General features: G+C 45.2%; 1 protein-coding gene across 6 annotated transcripts in view; it reads left to right on the top strand.

Moving 5' to 3' along the window:
- Ptch1 (patched 1) overlaps positions 1–15,526 on the top strand; it is a 63,787-nt gene that overhangs the window by 21,475 nt on the left and 26,786 nt on the right. For 4 of the 6 annotated variants that reach the window (XM_028891695.2, XM_028891693.2, XM_028891696.2 and 1 more), the window contains 10 exons: positions 2,804–2,993; positions 5,825–5,894; positions 6,000–6,091; positions 7,387–7,585; positions 7,882–8,003; positions 8,767–8,914; positions 9,778–9,909; positions 10,289–10,444; positions 11,287–11,385; positions 11,816–11,941. In XM_028891695.2, the coding sequence (XP_028747528.1) occupies positions 2,804–2,993; positions 5,825–5,894; positions 6,000–6,091; positions 7,387–7,585; positions 7,882–8,003; positions 8,767–8,914; positions 9,778–9,909; positions 10,289–10,444; positions 11,287–11,385; positions 11,816–11,941 (1,334 nt within the window). The remainder of the gene's footprint in view (positions 1–2,803; positions 2,994–5,824; positions 5,895–5,999; positions 6,092–7,386; positions 7,586–7,881; positions 8,004–8,766; positions 8,915–9,777; positions 9,910–10,288; positions 10,445–11,286; positions 11,386–11,815; positions 11,942–15,526) is intronic. The other 2 variants (XM_028891694.2, XM_037205647.1) reach the window with 2 other exon arrangements.

A 15,526-nucleotide genomic window follows, 5' to 3' on the forward strand; every position in this document is an offset into this window, starting at 1 on the left:
AGAGGGCTCAGGATCAGAAGGAAAACGAGGCTATAGTCCATGGGGTCCTATTAAACAGTGCAGCCTTCTTAGTGACAATAAAACAATTAATCCAACAAATTTGTCCAGTAAATAAGATGGAAGTTATTTATCTGCATTCTCAAAGCTCAAACTGTGAGCTTAGTATACTCACTGATACAGAATTTGATGCTTCCAGTCACCCCCTGAGCTGTAAGGAAGCTGGCAAGGTAGTTGGATTAGATCAGTACTGCCTGCCTCTTATAGCCCCATTATGGCCTTGTGCCTAGATTTCCCTCCTCCAGTGGTGGTGCTGGAAACTGAGGTCTGTGTAACACAGCTGGCCTGAGTTAATGGAGTTACAGCTACAATCAAAGTTTCTCTAAGCAAATAGTGATTTTAAGAGCTCTGTGGACAGACAGTATCACACAAATGCAAAAGATTATTTGGGGTCTTGGGATCCTGAGTCTTGTTCAGGGAGACTAGTGATTATTTTATTGTTAGAAATAATACATTTAGGCATGAGACGGATTAAAAGATGCAGTAAGGTGTATGTATTGAGCCTGTTTATTTGTTAACTAGATAGGACCTCATATAATCCAGGCTGATCCTTCCTTAAAGTCACTATAAGGCTAAGGATGACCTTGAGTCATCCTTTGCTGTCCTGCAACTCACTCTGTAGACCAGCCTGACCTCAAACTCAGAGATCTGCCTGCCTCTGCCTCCCAAGTGCTGGGATTAAAGGTGTGTGCCACCGCCGCCGCCACCGCCACCACCGCCACCACCGCCACCACCACCACCACCACCACCACCTGGCAAGAATCTCCTTTCTGAAACCGTCTATGATGAGTTTAGTTTGAAAGTGTACAGTGATGTCCTTAGCAGTGTGACGTATACCATGAGTGGATTTCTGATCTTTGTGAGCACTTGTTGGGGAGCATTACATAGAGACAGAATTCTTTGCTTAGGCCCTGGGGTCAGGAGTAAAGTCTGATCAAACAAACTGTCTTGATGTGCACAGAAAGCTCCTCGCTGTAAAAGCAGTTTGTTGGGGGAGGGAAAGACTCTGTTTTGTTGTTCGGTTTTTATTTTCTCTTTAAAAATATTATTATTATTATTATTATTATTATTATTAACAGCATCTTGGTTTGAAGTCACCTGAGTTTTAATTTTAAATGCAAAAGGAAGCACAGTGTGTTGAACAGGATCTGGTCACAAGGAGGCGAGGAAAATTGAAGAGGTTGAGCAGATGTTGGGTGGCCTTGTAGCTTTTCAGGAGTGCTTCCTGGTGCTTCTACACTGGCAGATGTCAAATTCAGCTGGCTAGTGACTTTGACCACAGTGAACAAGAGACGTCTTTGGATAGGATGAGAGGGGTGCAGTTTCCAAGTTTCCCTAGTGCTGAACTCAGCACCTTGTGAATGCCAGGCCGACACTGAGCCACACCCCTAGTCCTGCTTTTCCATAACTTGACCCTGGTAAAGCCCCCGGTGTCCCCTTTGGCGTTCCTCAAGCTGTCTGCACACTTGGAACACCTTTTATGAGCCTTTGCTGCCCTCCGCCCACAGCCACACCACACTCTAGCTTCTTCACCTCTGAGCTCCATGGTGGCCTTGGCGGCTTCGTGGGCCTACACATAGGGTCCTGCCAGCTTGAGATTCTGTACTAGTTTTCCTAATGAGGGCATTGTTTGCTTTGTAGACTGCCCCCCTTGTTTATAAAATATGCCAAGAGAACCAAACAGCCCACTGTTCTCAGTACTTACTTACTTTCCCAAACCAAATGTTTATGTCCTTGAATACTAAACTTGAAGAAAAAGGATTCCTCTTCGTGGGAAAGTGACAATCACTGAGTTCTTTCCAAGCTATTGCCGGAGGTCTGCATTTCAGAAACTGAGCTTATCGGTGACTTTGGGAACTATTCAGACCAGCGTCCTTTGCCTTGTGTGCACATGGAAGGCAGATCCTCTGACATCTGTCTTCCCAAGATGCCTCTCAGCACAGAGGTGGTATTCTTGAGTTTATACATAAGAACACAGAAAGGAGATCCAGAGTAAAAACAATTTAAAAACCACCAAATGGACCTGCTTGCCAGCATGCCTAGCTTTAGCTAACCTGTAGAGGAGAAAGGTTGGTGCTGGATAGGGTGCCTCCTTGGCCTCAGTAGGAAGTCCAGCATCACCTGGGAGCTTACAGACACAGGTGGCACTCCCCCAGGTGACTCAGAACCTGAGGCCTGTTTCCTGGATGGAGCCAGGTTCCAGGGGCTACCTGCAGTAGCCACGACTGACCCATTGTTCCTCTGCTGTGCAGTTCCCCTGGCTCTTCTGACTTGATCACAGTCTTTATCTGTCCCCAGGCTGTGTTCTGAACACTCACTAAACCACCTTCCTTGTGGATTTTTCCACAGAGGAGAAACTTTTCCTTGTTACCTGTGCTAGAGAGAAGAGTAAATTGCAGCATTTATCATGAAATGTGCTGCAGGCATACTGTTTATATAAGCAAAGAGATTAAAGGTGTTTTGGTCTGGTTCGCAGGGAAGAGAAAGGTGTGTCGTGTTTCCCATCCCCTTCCCTTTAGACTCATGGTGTCTAGTCAGAATGAATCCAGTAGATCTGAGTATTTGACAGACACTGTGCTTAGAGAGCGTTATTTTTATTAGGCTATCATTCCCAAAGCCAGCATTGCTGCTAACTCAAGTTTCATCGCCAGTTTGCTCCTTGTTACTGAACCTGTCTTCTAGGGAGCAAGACAACACAATTTTGAGGTGAGTTCTGTTCTGATCGATACCTATCCATGTTTGTCAGTTGGTGGACGAGTGAGTCGAGAATTAAATTATACCCGGCAGAAGATAGGAGAAGAGGCTATGTTTAATCCTCAACTCATGATACAGACTCCAAAAGAAGAAGGCGCTAATGTCCTAACCACAGAGGCTCTCCTGCAACACCTGGACTCAGCCCTGCAGGCCAGCCGTGTGCACGTCTACATGTACAACAGGTAAGGGCAGCCCTGTGTCATCTGCACAGGTCAGCAGGTAGGCCCTTTGTTTCCATAAATAACATTGCCTTTGGGTAATTAAATTAGTTGCAACAGTTTTCTGATAACTTTAGAGCCCAGGATTTCATAGATGTTGCACAGTGCTGTTTTTAGAGTTTGATAGCAAAATACTACACATTGAATTTTCCTTATCCAAAATGCTTGGGACCCAGGCATGTCTCAAACATTTAAAAATTTATTTTGGAATACTTCCATGTAGCTAATAAGATTTATTGGGGGCAAGATCCAAGACTGAAGACAGAATTGATTTATGTTCCAATATGTCTTATATATCTTAGTACTTATTTTTTGTGCATAAAATGGAGTTTCACAATATGGAGTATTCTATTTGTGGCATGGTGTTGGTGTCAAAAAGTTTCAGATTCTAGAGCTTTTCAGATATCAAATTTTCAGATTAGGGATGTGTTTGACCATATGAGTGCCTACATATGTGTCTATGTACCACATGTGTGCAGTCTAAAACTGGAGTTAGAGCATGTGAGCTGCCATGTGAATGTTGGGAACCAAGCCCATTGTCTGCAAGAGCAACAAGTGCTCTTAACCTCTGAGCATCTCTCCCGCCCTATATTGTATTTCAAATGAATATCTTGACATGGTCCACAAATGAATGTCATTTCATTCCCTTGGGGGGATACCTAGGCTATATCTCATTGCTTAAGATATTTTTTCTCAAATTGGATATTTTGTTAACTTGGTAAATTATCTTTATTACTGAACCTTTCTTTGGAGCAGTTACATGTTGGGTAGTCTCATTCAACAATGTTGAAGGGCAGAGGGAGAGATGAGAAGGGGAGAGATGGGGAAAAAATTAGTTTTCCTACTTTGCATGTACAGGTGACATTAGTTACAAAGCAAGTGGAAGAGCGGGTGTTGACCCTCCCTGGGAATTCTCTGGGAGGTCTGAGTGAAGGAGATTCATACATACACCTTGTAAGAGAGTTTTGGAACAAAGTTAACAACTTTTTTATTTCCCTTAGTATGTCTATACTGTCAGTCACTTAAGAATAGAAGCCATAAGCACATGTGGCCCATTGCTGAGCAGGGGAAGATCAGATATAGGAAAAGGCTTTGGGAAATGTGTGGACATATTTCATCAACCTGCTCTCTTCCCATCAGTAGTGTGCACTGTAGAGAAAGTAACTGTCTGGTCTAGATGGCAAAATTTGCAGTCAGCGGCCCTGTGGAGAACCTGGCATGGGTTGTTCCATATACATCATATGTGAAGACCTACTCTGAGGCACCTGTCACTCACATTCTTCAGGACAAGGTTTAAGGTTCTCTACTGTGAAGTTACATCTTTTTCAAGGAAGCTAAGATGGACCCAGAGTTAGGCACAGGAACAAACCCTTGCATATTCAATATATGCATATTTTAGAAAAAAATTAAAATGAGATCAAATGGAGCATTTGTCCAAGATCCTAGGGTTATTAAATTATCAATCCAGGCTTCAAAGCCCTTCTTCTGGATCCATGCCCAATGAATGATCAACAGTATCTTTCTCAAGCAACCACAGAGAACTAGCTCAGCAGATGGCATTGAAAACCTGCTTATGTTGAATATTCTGATGGCACTACACAGAATTGAGAGAGAGAGAGACACAGAGTGAGACAGACAGACACATACCTACATGGTTAGCAGGTTGATAAGTAAGTGGAGGGAAGAAGAAGATGGGAGAGATGGGTGGATGAATGAATGGGTAATGTCAGCCCTTACACTGGGGAAGGAAATACAGTCAGCACAGGTAGGCACAGTTAAAGCCACATGAGCAGTGCACACCTTACATACCTCAGGTACCACATAGGAGCCAGGGCTCTACAGGAGGGTCATTTTCACCAGCATTAGGCAAAGGAAGCTTACTAGCAAGAAGGTAGAATTTCAAAAGGGCACTGAGCGAAAGATGGGAAAATTCTAGAAAAAAGCATAGGGACGAGGACACAAAGCACAAAAAGTGCCCTTGGGTAAAGACAGGCCTCCTAAGAAGACCAATAAAGTAGAGCAGTTTGCGGGGGGTGGGGGTGGGGGTGTGTGTTAATTTTTGTTTATTCCTTTGATTTCCCATCTCTATTCTTTCCATATACCCTTTTATTTTTGAGTAAGGTTTGTTTCCCTAAACACATTGAAAAAGCCATGGGTTTACAGAACACTCTCCTAAAGATTCTAAAATCAAGTTAATACATAGTCCATGTATTTAAGGTCATGTCTACCATGACATGATTCCCAGATTTGGACTGGGAATCCAAATCTACCTGGCAGAGGTTGTTTATAACATTTGTGATTAAGAGCAGAAATGTTTCAAACGTGACCTACAAATAACATCTGCTAGTAAAGAAAGATAAATACAAGCCAGTAATAATTTCCCACCTGAATATATTCCATCACTCACTACACTAACTCAAGCTCCACTTATTTTGAATTTGTGATAATTCCACTGGATTGCTGCAGGTTGTTTAATGTATGTAGAAAAGCAGATTAATGGTGTAAACAAGATTATTGGTGGAACACTTAAGGAAACAAGACTTTTCAAGTACTTGGGTAGCATTCATTTACATAAACACCCCACATGTTAATTACGATCCAGTGTTATCTACTCATTAAAGCAGGCTTGCCAGCCTTCTGCTGGCAAAAGCTGTGCCGGTTTTGACAGACGCTTCAACGTGATCGAAGTTACAGCCTTTTGATAAGTCCTGTTGCTCCTGCTTTCAGCTCGTTTCACTGCAGTAAGAAGTGTTCTGTTTTACTTTTTTATTTTTCTCTGCTTTTCATCCCAATAGGCAATGGAAGTTGGAACATTTGTGCTACAAGTCAGGGGAACTTATCACAGAGACAGGTTACATGGATCAGGTACATTCTTTTCTTGTTTGCAAAGAGGGGAGAATGTCATAGTTTCTGGAAACCACCCCAGCATGTTAGCCTAATGCACTCACACCTGTTGTTCTGCTTTGACAGATAATAGAATACCTTTACCCTTGCTTAATCATTACACCTTTGGACTGCTTCTGGGAAGGGGCAAAGTTACAGTCGGGGACAGCATACCTCCTGTAAGTGTACCCTCGGTGTTGAATTGCTGGGCTCTGTGACAGTTTCCGGTGTGGCTTATCATTGTTTATTCTGTTTCAGTTTTGGACAAGAGATAAAAACATTGAAATTCCAAGCGAATTTTTTTTTTTTTGAGTGAATGGTGGGGGGAGGAGGGGATTTCAGCAGAATGTTTTTTCTCTTTTCAAAAACAGTTCTGTAGGCATCATTAAATTTCATTCACTTTTACCAACCTATTTATATGCAAATAAATGCAAATTACCACACAGTCTGTGCAATTTTTTTAAAAACTCTTTATAAAATGCTTGTAGTTATGCACACCAACACTCAGACCTTTAAGAAGAGAATTTATTACTGGGTACATGTCACAAAGAAATACTTCAAGCTAAGGTTCAAGATCTTCCTGCAAAGTAATATATGAACCCTTCTTTGGATCACAGTAATGATGTTTAAGGGGGGAAATATGCCCTCTGTGAAGGCCATGACAAGGGATGCTTCATAGCCCAGCAGTTGGGAATTACATATACCACATCATTTAAAGAACGACGGTTACTCAGTGTAGGCATTTTTCAGCTAATTACGCAAGAGTTAGTGCTTGGGTTATTGCCTCCATCCTGGCCGGCACGTATCTGCAAAAGCAATTTGCAGTGGCCATCCCCCGACCTTCAGTGTACAGTTTTAGATGGGAAATAAGGGGTTTTGTGTTTTCTGGTTGGGAGAGTCTGAATAATGACTTCAGCCTGGTTAAGCAGCTACAGTGCGGTTTGAACCACATAACAGGCAGCCAAAAGCCTTTCTGGTCTGTCAACAGCACAATTTCCAAAGTGAGTGTGGGGGAAGTGGCAGTGATGGTGGTGATGGCAGAGCCCATGGGGGGCTTACCCACCCCACTGCCAGCCTGTCAAAAGAGGGCACACAAGAATGAATCGCTAGAGGTTACAGGTCAGATACTTTGATTGGTGACCATCTAGAAAACTTTTTTTTTTTTAAAAGCTAGAAGGTACTAATATAATATTATAATTCTCTTTTGGTTTTTAATTTTGGATCTCTGTGTTCTACTTAGAAGTATCCACCTCCACCCCCACCCCCACCGGCTAATTTTTTTTTAAAAGATATTAAGTACAATATTAGGGGATTAAAAGCCTCTGGTGTCTGCTTTAAATTCAAGCTCTTTTCCTGACTTGTTTGTAAATGTAAATGGCTTTCCTGGGGAGGAATACCATATTTTCCCTTTTGGTGCCCTCCTGCCTGTCTGAAGCCGGTTTTTCATGGCCTCCCCTCTTAATTTCTTTCGCAGAGGTAAGCCTCCTTTGCGGTGGACAAACTTTGACCCCTTGGAATTCCTAGAAGAGTTAAAGAAAATAAACTACCAAGTGGACAGCTGGGAGGAAATGCTGAATAAAGCTGAAGTTGGCCATGGGTACATGGACCGGCCCTGCCTCAACCCAGCCGACCCAGATTGCCCTGCCACAGCCCCCAACAAAAATTCAACCAAAGTGAGTTTCCAGAGAGTGCAGGGGAAAAAAAGCCTTTCTGTTTCATTTACAGCTCTCTTTTATATTTTCATCTTAAAGATTTTATTTGCTATGAGTTTTGTTTCTTTTTTACTTTGGTGTATGGAACTAAGGTTGTTTACAGAGCTAAGTTTTGCTGTAAGATTTAGCATAACCCTCATTAGCCTTGTTATTAATGTTTTCTCTGAAACAAACAAGCCCTTAACGCACTGGATTTTAACGAGGCATGTGACCTGCCTACTAATTCCCATAATTATGTGGCTGTCTTTTCATTACAGCCTCTTGATGTGGCCCTTGTTTTGAATGGTGGATGTCAAGGTTTATCCAGGAAGTATATGCATTGGCAGGAGGAGTTGATTGTGGGTGGCACAGTCAAGAATGCCACTGGAAGACTGGTCAGGTAACCCAGCCCAGCACCCCACACCATCCTGTGCCTCTCTTCATGTGCACACACATTCGGAATCATGTTAATCCTGCTAGCTGTGCAGTATCATTGAATCTTGGGGAACATTAGTACATCAGGCCAGCATGCAAAGAAATCTTGTGGGAGAAGTTTTCTAGAATGGATTTGTAGTTTTCATCAGAGCTGTAGCTGTTGATTTCAGGGTTTTGAAAGGTCTGCCCTTTGTGTAGACTAATGGGGCAAGAAAATCCAGTAATAATATGTAGTTGAGTGGTGGGAGCTGATCAGTGTTACACACTCTTAAGAGTCAAAGACCAGGAACTACAGGCAAAGCAAGAGTTAGCCTTTGTGCAGTCAGGGACTCCAGTCAGTCAAGTGTCAGGTGTTCCGTCTGAGGTTTCTCCCTTGGGATACTGTCTCTGGGATTTCTGCACCGCAAGAGTGCATGGCTGAACCCAGTGTATCTGGTCAAGCTATCTACTCCCCTCTCCTTCCTGTTTCATGGAATAGGAACTGAGAAAGGAAATTGCCTATTAATTTAATTTTGGGGTCTATCTGTAAAAGGTTTGTAAGGTTACACCTTTAATATGGTACATCAATCTATTAAATACAATAACCATCCTGGTCTTGTTTGAATGGAAACATGTGCGCACAGGAGGGAAGAGGTCTGAGGGAGAGTTGGGGTTGCTCTCTTGGGATCTCACGTGGCACACACTGCTTGCTGGCGGTGCTGACCTGCCTTCTGTTTACCCTGACGCAGTGCTCACGCCCTGCAGACCATGTTCCAGTTAATGACTCCCAAGCAAATGTATGAGCACTTTAGAGGCTACGAGTACGTCTCTCATATCAACTGGAATGAGGATAGGGCAGCAGCCATCCTGGAGGCATGGCAGAGGACGTATGTGGAGGTGAGCCCCTGCCTTGACATCAGAGACAACTTGTAACTTAGTCCAGTCTTCCTGTCTTTATTGAAAGCAGTGTTTCCCAGTAGGTTTAGTGGGATAATTTCTTTGTTGTTGAGTTTCACTGTGCAGCCCAGGCAGTCTCAAATCTGCTATCCTCCTGCCTCAGTCTCCTGATGGTTGGGATTACACCACCACACCCAGCCTTGGATTAATTTTCATTACAGATTTTAATTCGGAGCATTGCATGAGATGCAAGCTTGGTTTTCTTTACTGAGCCATTGTGAAACTTGGAAGTAGTGTCTGAAGAGACACTCTTAGCGGAGGTGCCTTGAAACATGCCTAGTAACTATTGTGGACTCTAGAGCCCAGGGAGTGTAAAAAGGGGTGGGGGGAACCACTGGGTGAGCAAGAAAAGGTGTCTGGAAAGCATTAGCAAGACAGAACCTATTCACAGCTGCAGGTCATGTGACAGGAGGCTGGCCTTTGTTTCCCAAGCAGTGACCTCTATGGGGCTGCCTCTGACCTTTTGAAAGTGGCCAGCAAATGAAGTGGGGGGAGGTGGAATTTATAAGAATGAGTTGTTTTGGATTAAGAGAGAACAGTTGCCTGGCTTGGAGGAGAGAGTACCTTAGAGTTACAAAGTAATAATACACTTTAGGTGACCATTGGCCGCCTGCTCTCCTTCAATCACAGTGACCCTCACTGTCAGAGGGAGGTTTCTCTTCCCTCATCTGACCACATAGGACCTTGTGCTGATGTCTCAGCACAGAGTGTGGGGTGCATAGTGGTGTCCCCAAGGTCTGTGCTGGTGGAGCATGCTGGTGCTTTAGTTCCTTTGGAAATTTAGCCTTGTCTTGTGACCACAGGTGGTTCATCAAAGCGTTGCCCCAAACTCCACTCAAAAGGTGCTTTCCTTCACCACCACAACCCTGGACGACATCCTAAAATCCTTCTCTGATGTCAGCGTCATCCGCGTGGCCAGTGGCTACCTCCTGATGGTAACTCTGGGCTCCCACGGGTGGGGTGGTCAGCTCGGTTTGAGTTGGTTTGTTTTTTAATTTTAGTTCTTTACTATTCTGTGACAATACCTGCTTTTTAACTGCCCCTAACATATGAGCACATCCAAGACAGAGACAGCTCAGCCTTGTAAGGGTTGCAGAAATGGTACCCAGCCTGTTGTGTGATGATTTTGTTGTTGGAGTTAATAGGTTCTCACTTTGGATGTGGAGCAGTGGGTGGGGAAACATTAGAATCACACACATTCTGATGTTTGGCTCTTGTTTTGTGTCTCCCCCTTCTCTCTCTGACCCCCCATCCCCTCCCCCTTCTCTCTGACCCCTGCCCCCTCCCGTGCCCCCCCCATTGTTCCGCTTGCAGCTTGCCTATGCCTGTTTAACCATGCTGCGCTGGGACTGCTCCAAGTCCCAGGGTGCCGTGGGGCTGGCTGGCGTCCTGTTGGTTGCACTGTCCGTGGCTGCAGGATTGGGCCTCTGCTCCTTGATCGGGATTTCCTTTAATGCCGCGACAACTCAGGTACTACAGGGCCATTCACTGCTGCCCTCTGGCCAACACCTTCCCCACCTGCCGGCCCTGTGTGTCTTTCTCACCTGAAGAGTCTTTAAAGCCTCTTCCATGAGGATGCCATTTATCTTAGGGGAGGTCGAGCTCTCAGTGGGCCAGTCTGGTCTGTAGGCTAAAAGCCTGGAGAGCTGGTGGGATGGTTCAGTGGGTAAAGGCACCTGCCATGCAGACCTGACGACCTGAGTTCAGTCTCTAGAGCCCACATAAAAGGTGGAAAAGAGAACAGACTACAGAATTGTCCTCTGACCGCCGTACAGTGGACTGTGTGGCACCCATGCCCACACACATATCATGTGCATACACACACACACACACACACACACACACACTAATAACTTTTTTTTTAAGTCTGGAGATGCTCTTGGCAGATAGAGACATTCACTTAGAATAGTTTATATCATTTACTGATTCCCAAACTCTAGTGGGCATTAGAATCATGCTGAGAAAACAAAGATGGCTGGACCCAGTCTGCATGGAGGCACTCTCTTATTTTTCAGCATTTCTCCCTGATCCTGGTCTAGGGATCACTAGGAACTATAGCTTTAGATATGCGTTAGCTGGCTTCTTACTTTTAATTCTAAAATAAGCTCTTATTCCTGGACCTTAGAAGTAGAAGCTTGTAAGAACATCTCTGAGTCATACCTGAAAGATTTTAGGGATGCGAACTGTTAGATAGGTGCGTTAGTCCACCAGACTGGCATAAGCTCCCCCTGGGCGCCTGTGGGGCACTGGCAGCACCATTTCCCTGTGCGCTCTTACTGGGCTAATTCTGTGATTGCCTGTGTTTGCTGTAGGTTTTGCCATTTCTTGCTCTTGGTGTTGGTGTGGACGATGTCTTCCTCCTGGCACATGCATTCAGTGAAACAGGACAAAATAAAAGGATTCCATTTGAGGTAACCACAGGAGAAAAGAAGGAAGTTTGGGGGTCACTCAAAGCCCCCCCTTCCTTAGTCCTGTAGTTTTCCGACTGGTCAGTCTCAAGTCAAATGACACATCACTGTGAGAAATGCCGAGAGCCCCATTTAGGATGCCCGTGGAAATGCGGGTGTCTTCGCATTCTATCTCAGGCTCCTGTGCCATCCTTCCCAGAGCCCAAGTTTGCTTCTATGGTTTTCTTTGGCTACGACTTTACGTTTAAGTCATCATTCTCTTCAGCTTTCTGATTTGGGTGACGGTAACCATGAGGAACACATGCCCATGAGGGAGACGTCAACAGGACCTTTTGTTGGGGTCAGGTTGGTTGTGGCTTTTCCACAACCAGCGTGCTCTAAGGGGCGGCTAGTATGAGCTGCAGCCCTCAGCACGGTGGCTTGTCTCCCTCAGGACAGGACCGGGGAGTGCCTCAAGCGCACAGGAGCCAGCGTGGCCCTCACCTCCATCAGCAATGTCACCGCCTTCTTCATGGCCGCACTAATCCCTATCCCTGCTCTGCGGGCGTTCTCCCTCCAGGTGAGTGGACAGCAGCAGAGCCCTGTGGGTTGGCCGTTCAACATCTCCTCTCTGCTCTCCTTGAGTTCAGCACTTATTTTACAAATCAAGTGCATGCCGGCATCATTTGGGTATTGGTGCTGTTGGGTGGGTGCTTCGGGGCATGACCTGGCACTCCAGAAACAGGTGCCAGAGCTTTTTGCTTTCTTAGACCTTGTTACCCAGCAGCTGTTCACTGGAATTGTACTGTGTGGTTTAGGTCAGTGGGTCCAGGGATGTGCCTTGAAGACCTCCTTGGCTGGCTCCCATTTCTAGACTACTCCCCTTCTGGTCACTTCATATCTCCCTTCCCTAAATAGCTCCAGACCCAACTCAAGGCCATAGAAGACTCTCCTGGTGTGTGCAGATTAGGGTTGTTCAAATCCTGGGACAGGCACTGACTGTCACACTGTATGAGGTGTATTGGCCACTTGGCTGTATCCTACAGGGGCATCTCTTGGGGATCCTTGTGTCTCACTACCTTTTCCTCTGCATTCCATCCTGTCCTCTTTGGTTCCTTACTCCCTTCTCAGGCTGCTCAAGCAAGCGTAGAGTGCCCACCGCTCACTGTGCAAAGCTGTGTTGCTGGCCTCACTACTCTTGACAGCTTCCTCCCAGCCAGTCTGAAGAGCCTGTTCCTGGGTGTGAGAGGAGCAGCTGTGGGCCATACCTAGTAGTCACAGTAGCTCATAGGAGTAGTTCATACCTGTTAGTAAGTTGTAGTAGTTCATAGGAAGCCTGAAGCAGTCCGAGCAGCAGGCTTCCAGGTAGTTCATGACAGGGTGGAAATTTCTTGAATTAATTTCAAGTTCTAAAGCTTTAGCTGAAGGGAACATTTGTCTCTCTTTTTCTTAGACATCCTAGTCTAAGATGTTTCTTAGGATGTCTAAGAAAACTCACGAGGTGGCCGGCTGCCTGAAGGGAACCACTTTGATGTGCTTGTGTGAATCTGCTGTTGAGTTTGCATAGCTTCATGCTCTCCACTCAGCAGCAGGTTCTAAGAACCATGGCCAGGAAAAGACGGTGACAGATGATGCCTCGTGTTCCTATTTATACTCTTAAATACACATTGTCACCTGAGTAGAAACAGCCCTTGAGGTGTCTGAGCTTCATCTACCTACCAGTAGAGACCCTACTGTGGGTGAGGTGCAACCTTAACAGTTAGTGAAAGATCTGAGATTGAGAAGAGCCTCTCCTCTGTCAGTCATAAGCACCAACTCCTGAAAAAAAGAAATACCAGAAAGAGGTTTGTCCTTAAAAACATCTATGGAAATAGAGATAGCAGTGGTTAATGAGTGAAGTCAAATCTGAAACTGGACAGAGACACAAGAAAATGAAAATGACCAAAGGTTTGTAATAGGAAAGATAAGGGAAAAGATGCCGGTGGCCTTGTTGGCGCCGCTGACGTACAGAGGCATGCATCTGCTACGCGCTCCTCTTGTGTCCGCTCTTGCTCGTTGCAGCAGACTCTAGAACGGACATAACGCCTCTGCTCTCCTTTCACTGCCTGCCCCTCGCTGTGTCTGCTCACACACACCTTGTCTTTCCTCACTCTTTGCTCTCCTCTCCTCTCAGTACTGATGGTTCCTCAAGGCAAACTCCTCCTCCCTTAATGACACCCCACGGTGTGGTCTCTCCCTGAGGATAGAAAAGCCTTTTAGAAAATCCAGAGCGCTAAGTTCTCCCAAGGTAAGCACCTTTCAGGGACAAAATGAGTGCTTTGCGTTTTGTGTGTCTGTTGTCTGTAGCCACGAACAGCATCCAGAGAGGTTCTGTGCCAGAATAAACCAGTGTGGCATTTGGGTTTTTTTCCTTGTGAGACTTTGATGATTGCCCTGACCAAAATAGTAGCATTCCTTCTCTCAAAGAAATAGCTTGTCTCCTGATCAGCCTTCACAGTCGTCTCAGTTCCCCAGTGACCCCCAGACCAAGACCCTTACCCATTCTAATGATAAAGGTTTGCTTTAAATGTTTATTAGTGTCTCTCCCTCTCTCCCTCTCTCTCTCTCTCTCTCTCTCTCTCTCTCTCTCTCTCTCTCTCCCTCTCTCTCTCTCTCTCTGTGTTACTGTGTGTGTTACTGTGTGTGTGTGTGTGTTACTGTGTGTGTTACTGTGTGTGTGTGTTACTATGTGAGTGTATGAGTGTATATATTCATGTACAGATGCCAAAGCAAGACATCAGGTATCTTCCTTCGCTGTCTGACTTGAGAAAGGGTCTCTCACTTAACCTGAAGCTTATCTGCCCTCTGGGCTCAATGGCCAGTAAGCTCCACCCCAATGCTGGGAGTACAGGCATTAGAAGCAGTATTCAGCTTTTTATGTGGATATTGGGAATTGGTTGTGTAACAAGACTTTTCCTGGGGAGATGCAACACACAAGTCTACTCACCCCACATAGGGAACCCGTGACAGACCAAAGTCCAACTTGGTAAACCAATGATTTTTACTGGGGATACTTACAGGAGTATCAGTGATGGGTTACTTATAAGAGCAGAAATGACTCAAAGAGAGCTGCATCACCAAAGCCACCCCAGCATGAGTGACAGTTCACAAAGCTAGGAACCGGGGACCCACTGCACAGCCTGTAGGCAGCGCAGCAGGGTGGAGAGTGTCCTTTCCAGGTGACTTCTGGTCTAAACTTGTGCTTCCAGACAACCAGTTTGATCTCCCGAGTGGTCTTTGCAGTTCAGTTGTCTGGAGTCTTCTTTGCAGCTTGGCTCTGCTTACTCTGGCAGGGAGGGGCCTAGTGAATCTGATCAGTTTCAGGGACTTCCTAAAGCTATTGTTTATGTTCCTGTTTAAAGAGCTTTCTGCAGGATAGAATGTTTTGGTTCCGGAGAAAATTATTTACGCAACAGAATTTGAAATCAGGTCCTCAGGTTTCAGTGACTACTCTTACCTGCTATCCCCACTTTCTGTTTGTGGCAGTGGGATTTGAACCCAAGACCACACAAAGAAGTAGTCTACCATTGAACTAAACCCTTACACCAGTAAAAGGTTTTAAGTTAGGGTTCTGCCACAGGTGTCTCTGCAGGGCTACTATAGATGCTTTGGGGGTGGGGGCAGCATCTCTAAGAGTAACTGGATTCAATCCACAGCCAAGATCATTCCCATCAGATTCTCTAATTTACTTAGAATTTCTTTTTGTTGTTTAAAGTATCATCTTACTTTGCAGAGACCATTCTGCCTTGGGAAATCCTTGCTAGCTGCTTCTAAGGTTTTGACACCCATGGGGGATGTCAGCGTTCATTTTCTTTGCAGGAAATTATCCCCCCTCAATATGGATCACATGGTCAAAAAATAGGTTAGAAGAGCTATTGCTGTGGGCTCTTGTCCCTCTGCTTCCCTCTGAGTGAGCAAAGACAGCTGCCTGTCAGACTTTTTGACAGTGTTTTTTTTTAATGAGTGTTGCCGTGGCAGAACATGCCGCCTCTGCATTTGTGAGGCTTAGTGACTCTGGAGTCTCTGCCCTCACCCTCAAGAGATGCCTAGGGCTTACCTCTGCATCCCACTCCTGAGCTGTAAACATGTCTGGAATTAAAAGGCAGCCCCAGCATAACTGATTTCA

Source organism: Peromyscus leucopus, chromosome 5 (assembly GCF_004664715.2).
Source record: "Peromyscus leucopus breed LL Stock chromosome 5, UCI_PerLeu_2.1, whole genome shotgun sequence".
Lineage (NCBI taxonomy): Eukaryota > Metazoa > Chordata > Mammalia > Rodentia > Cricetidae > Peromyscus > Peromyscus leucopus.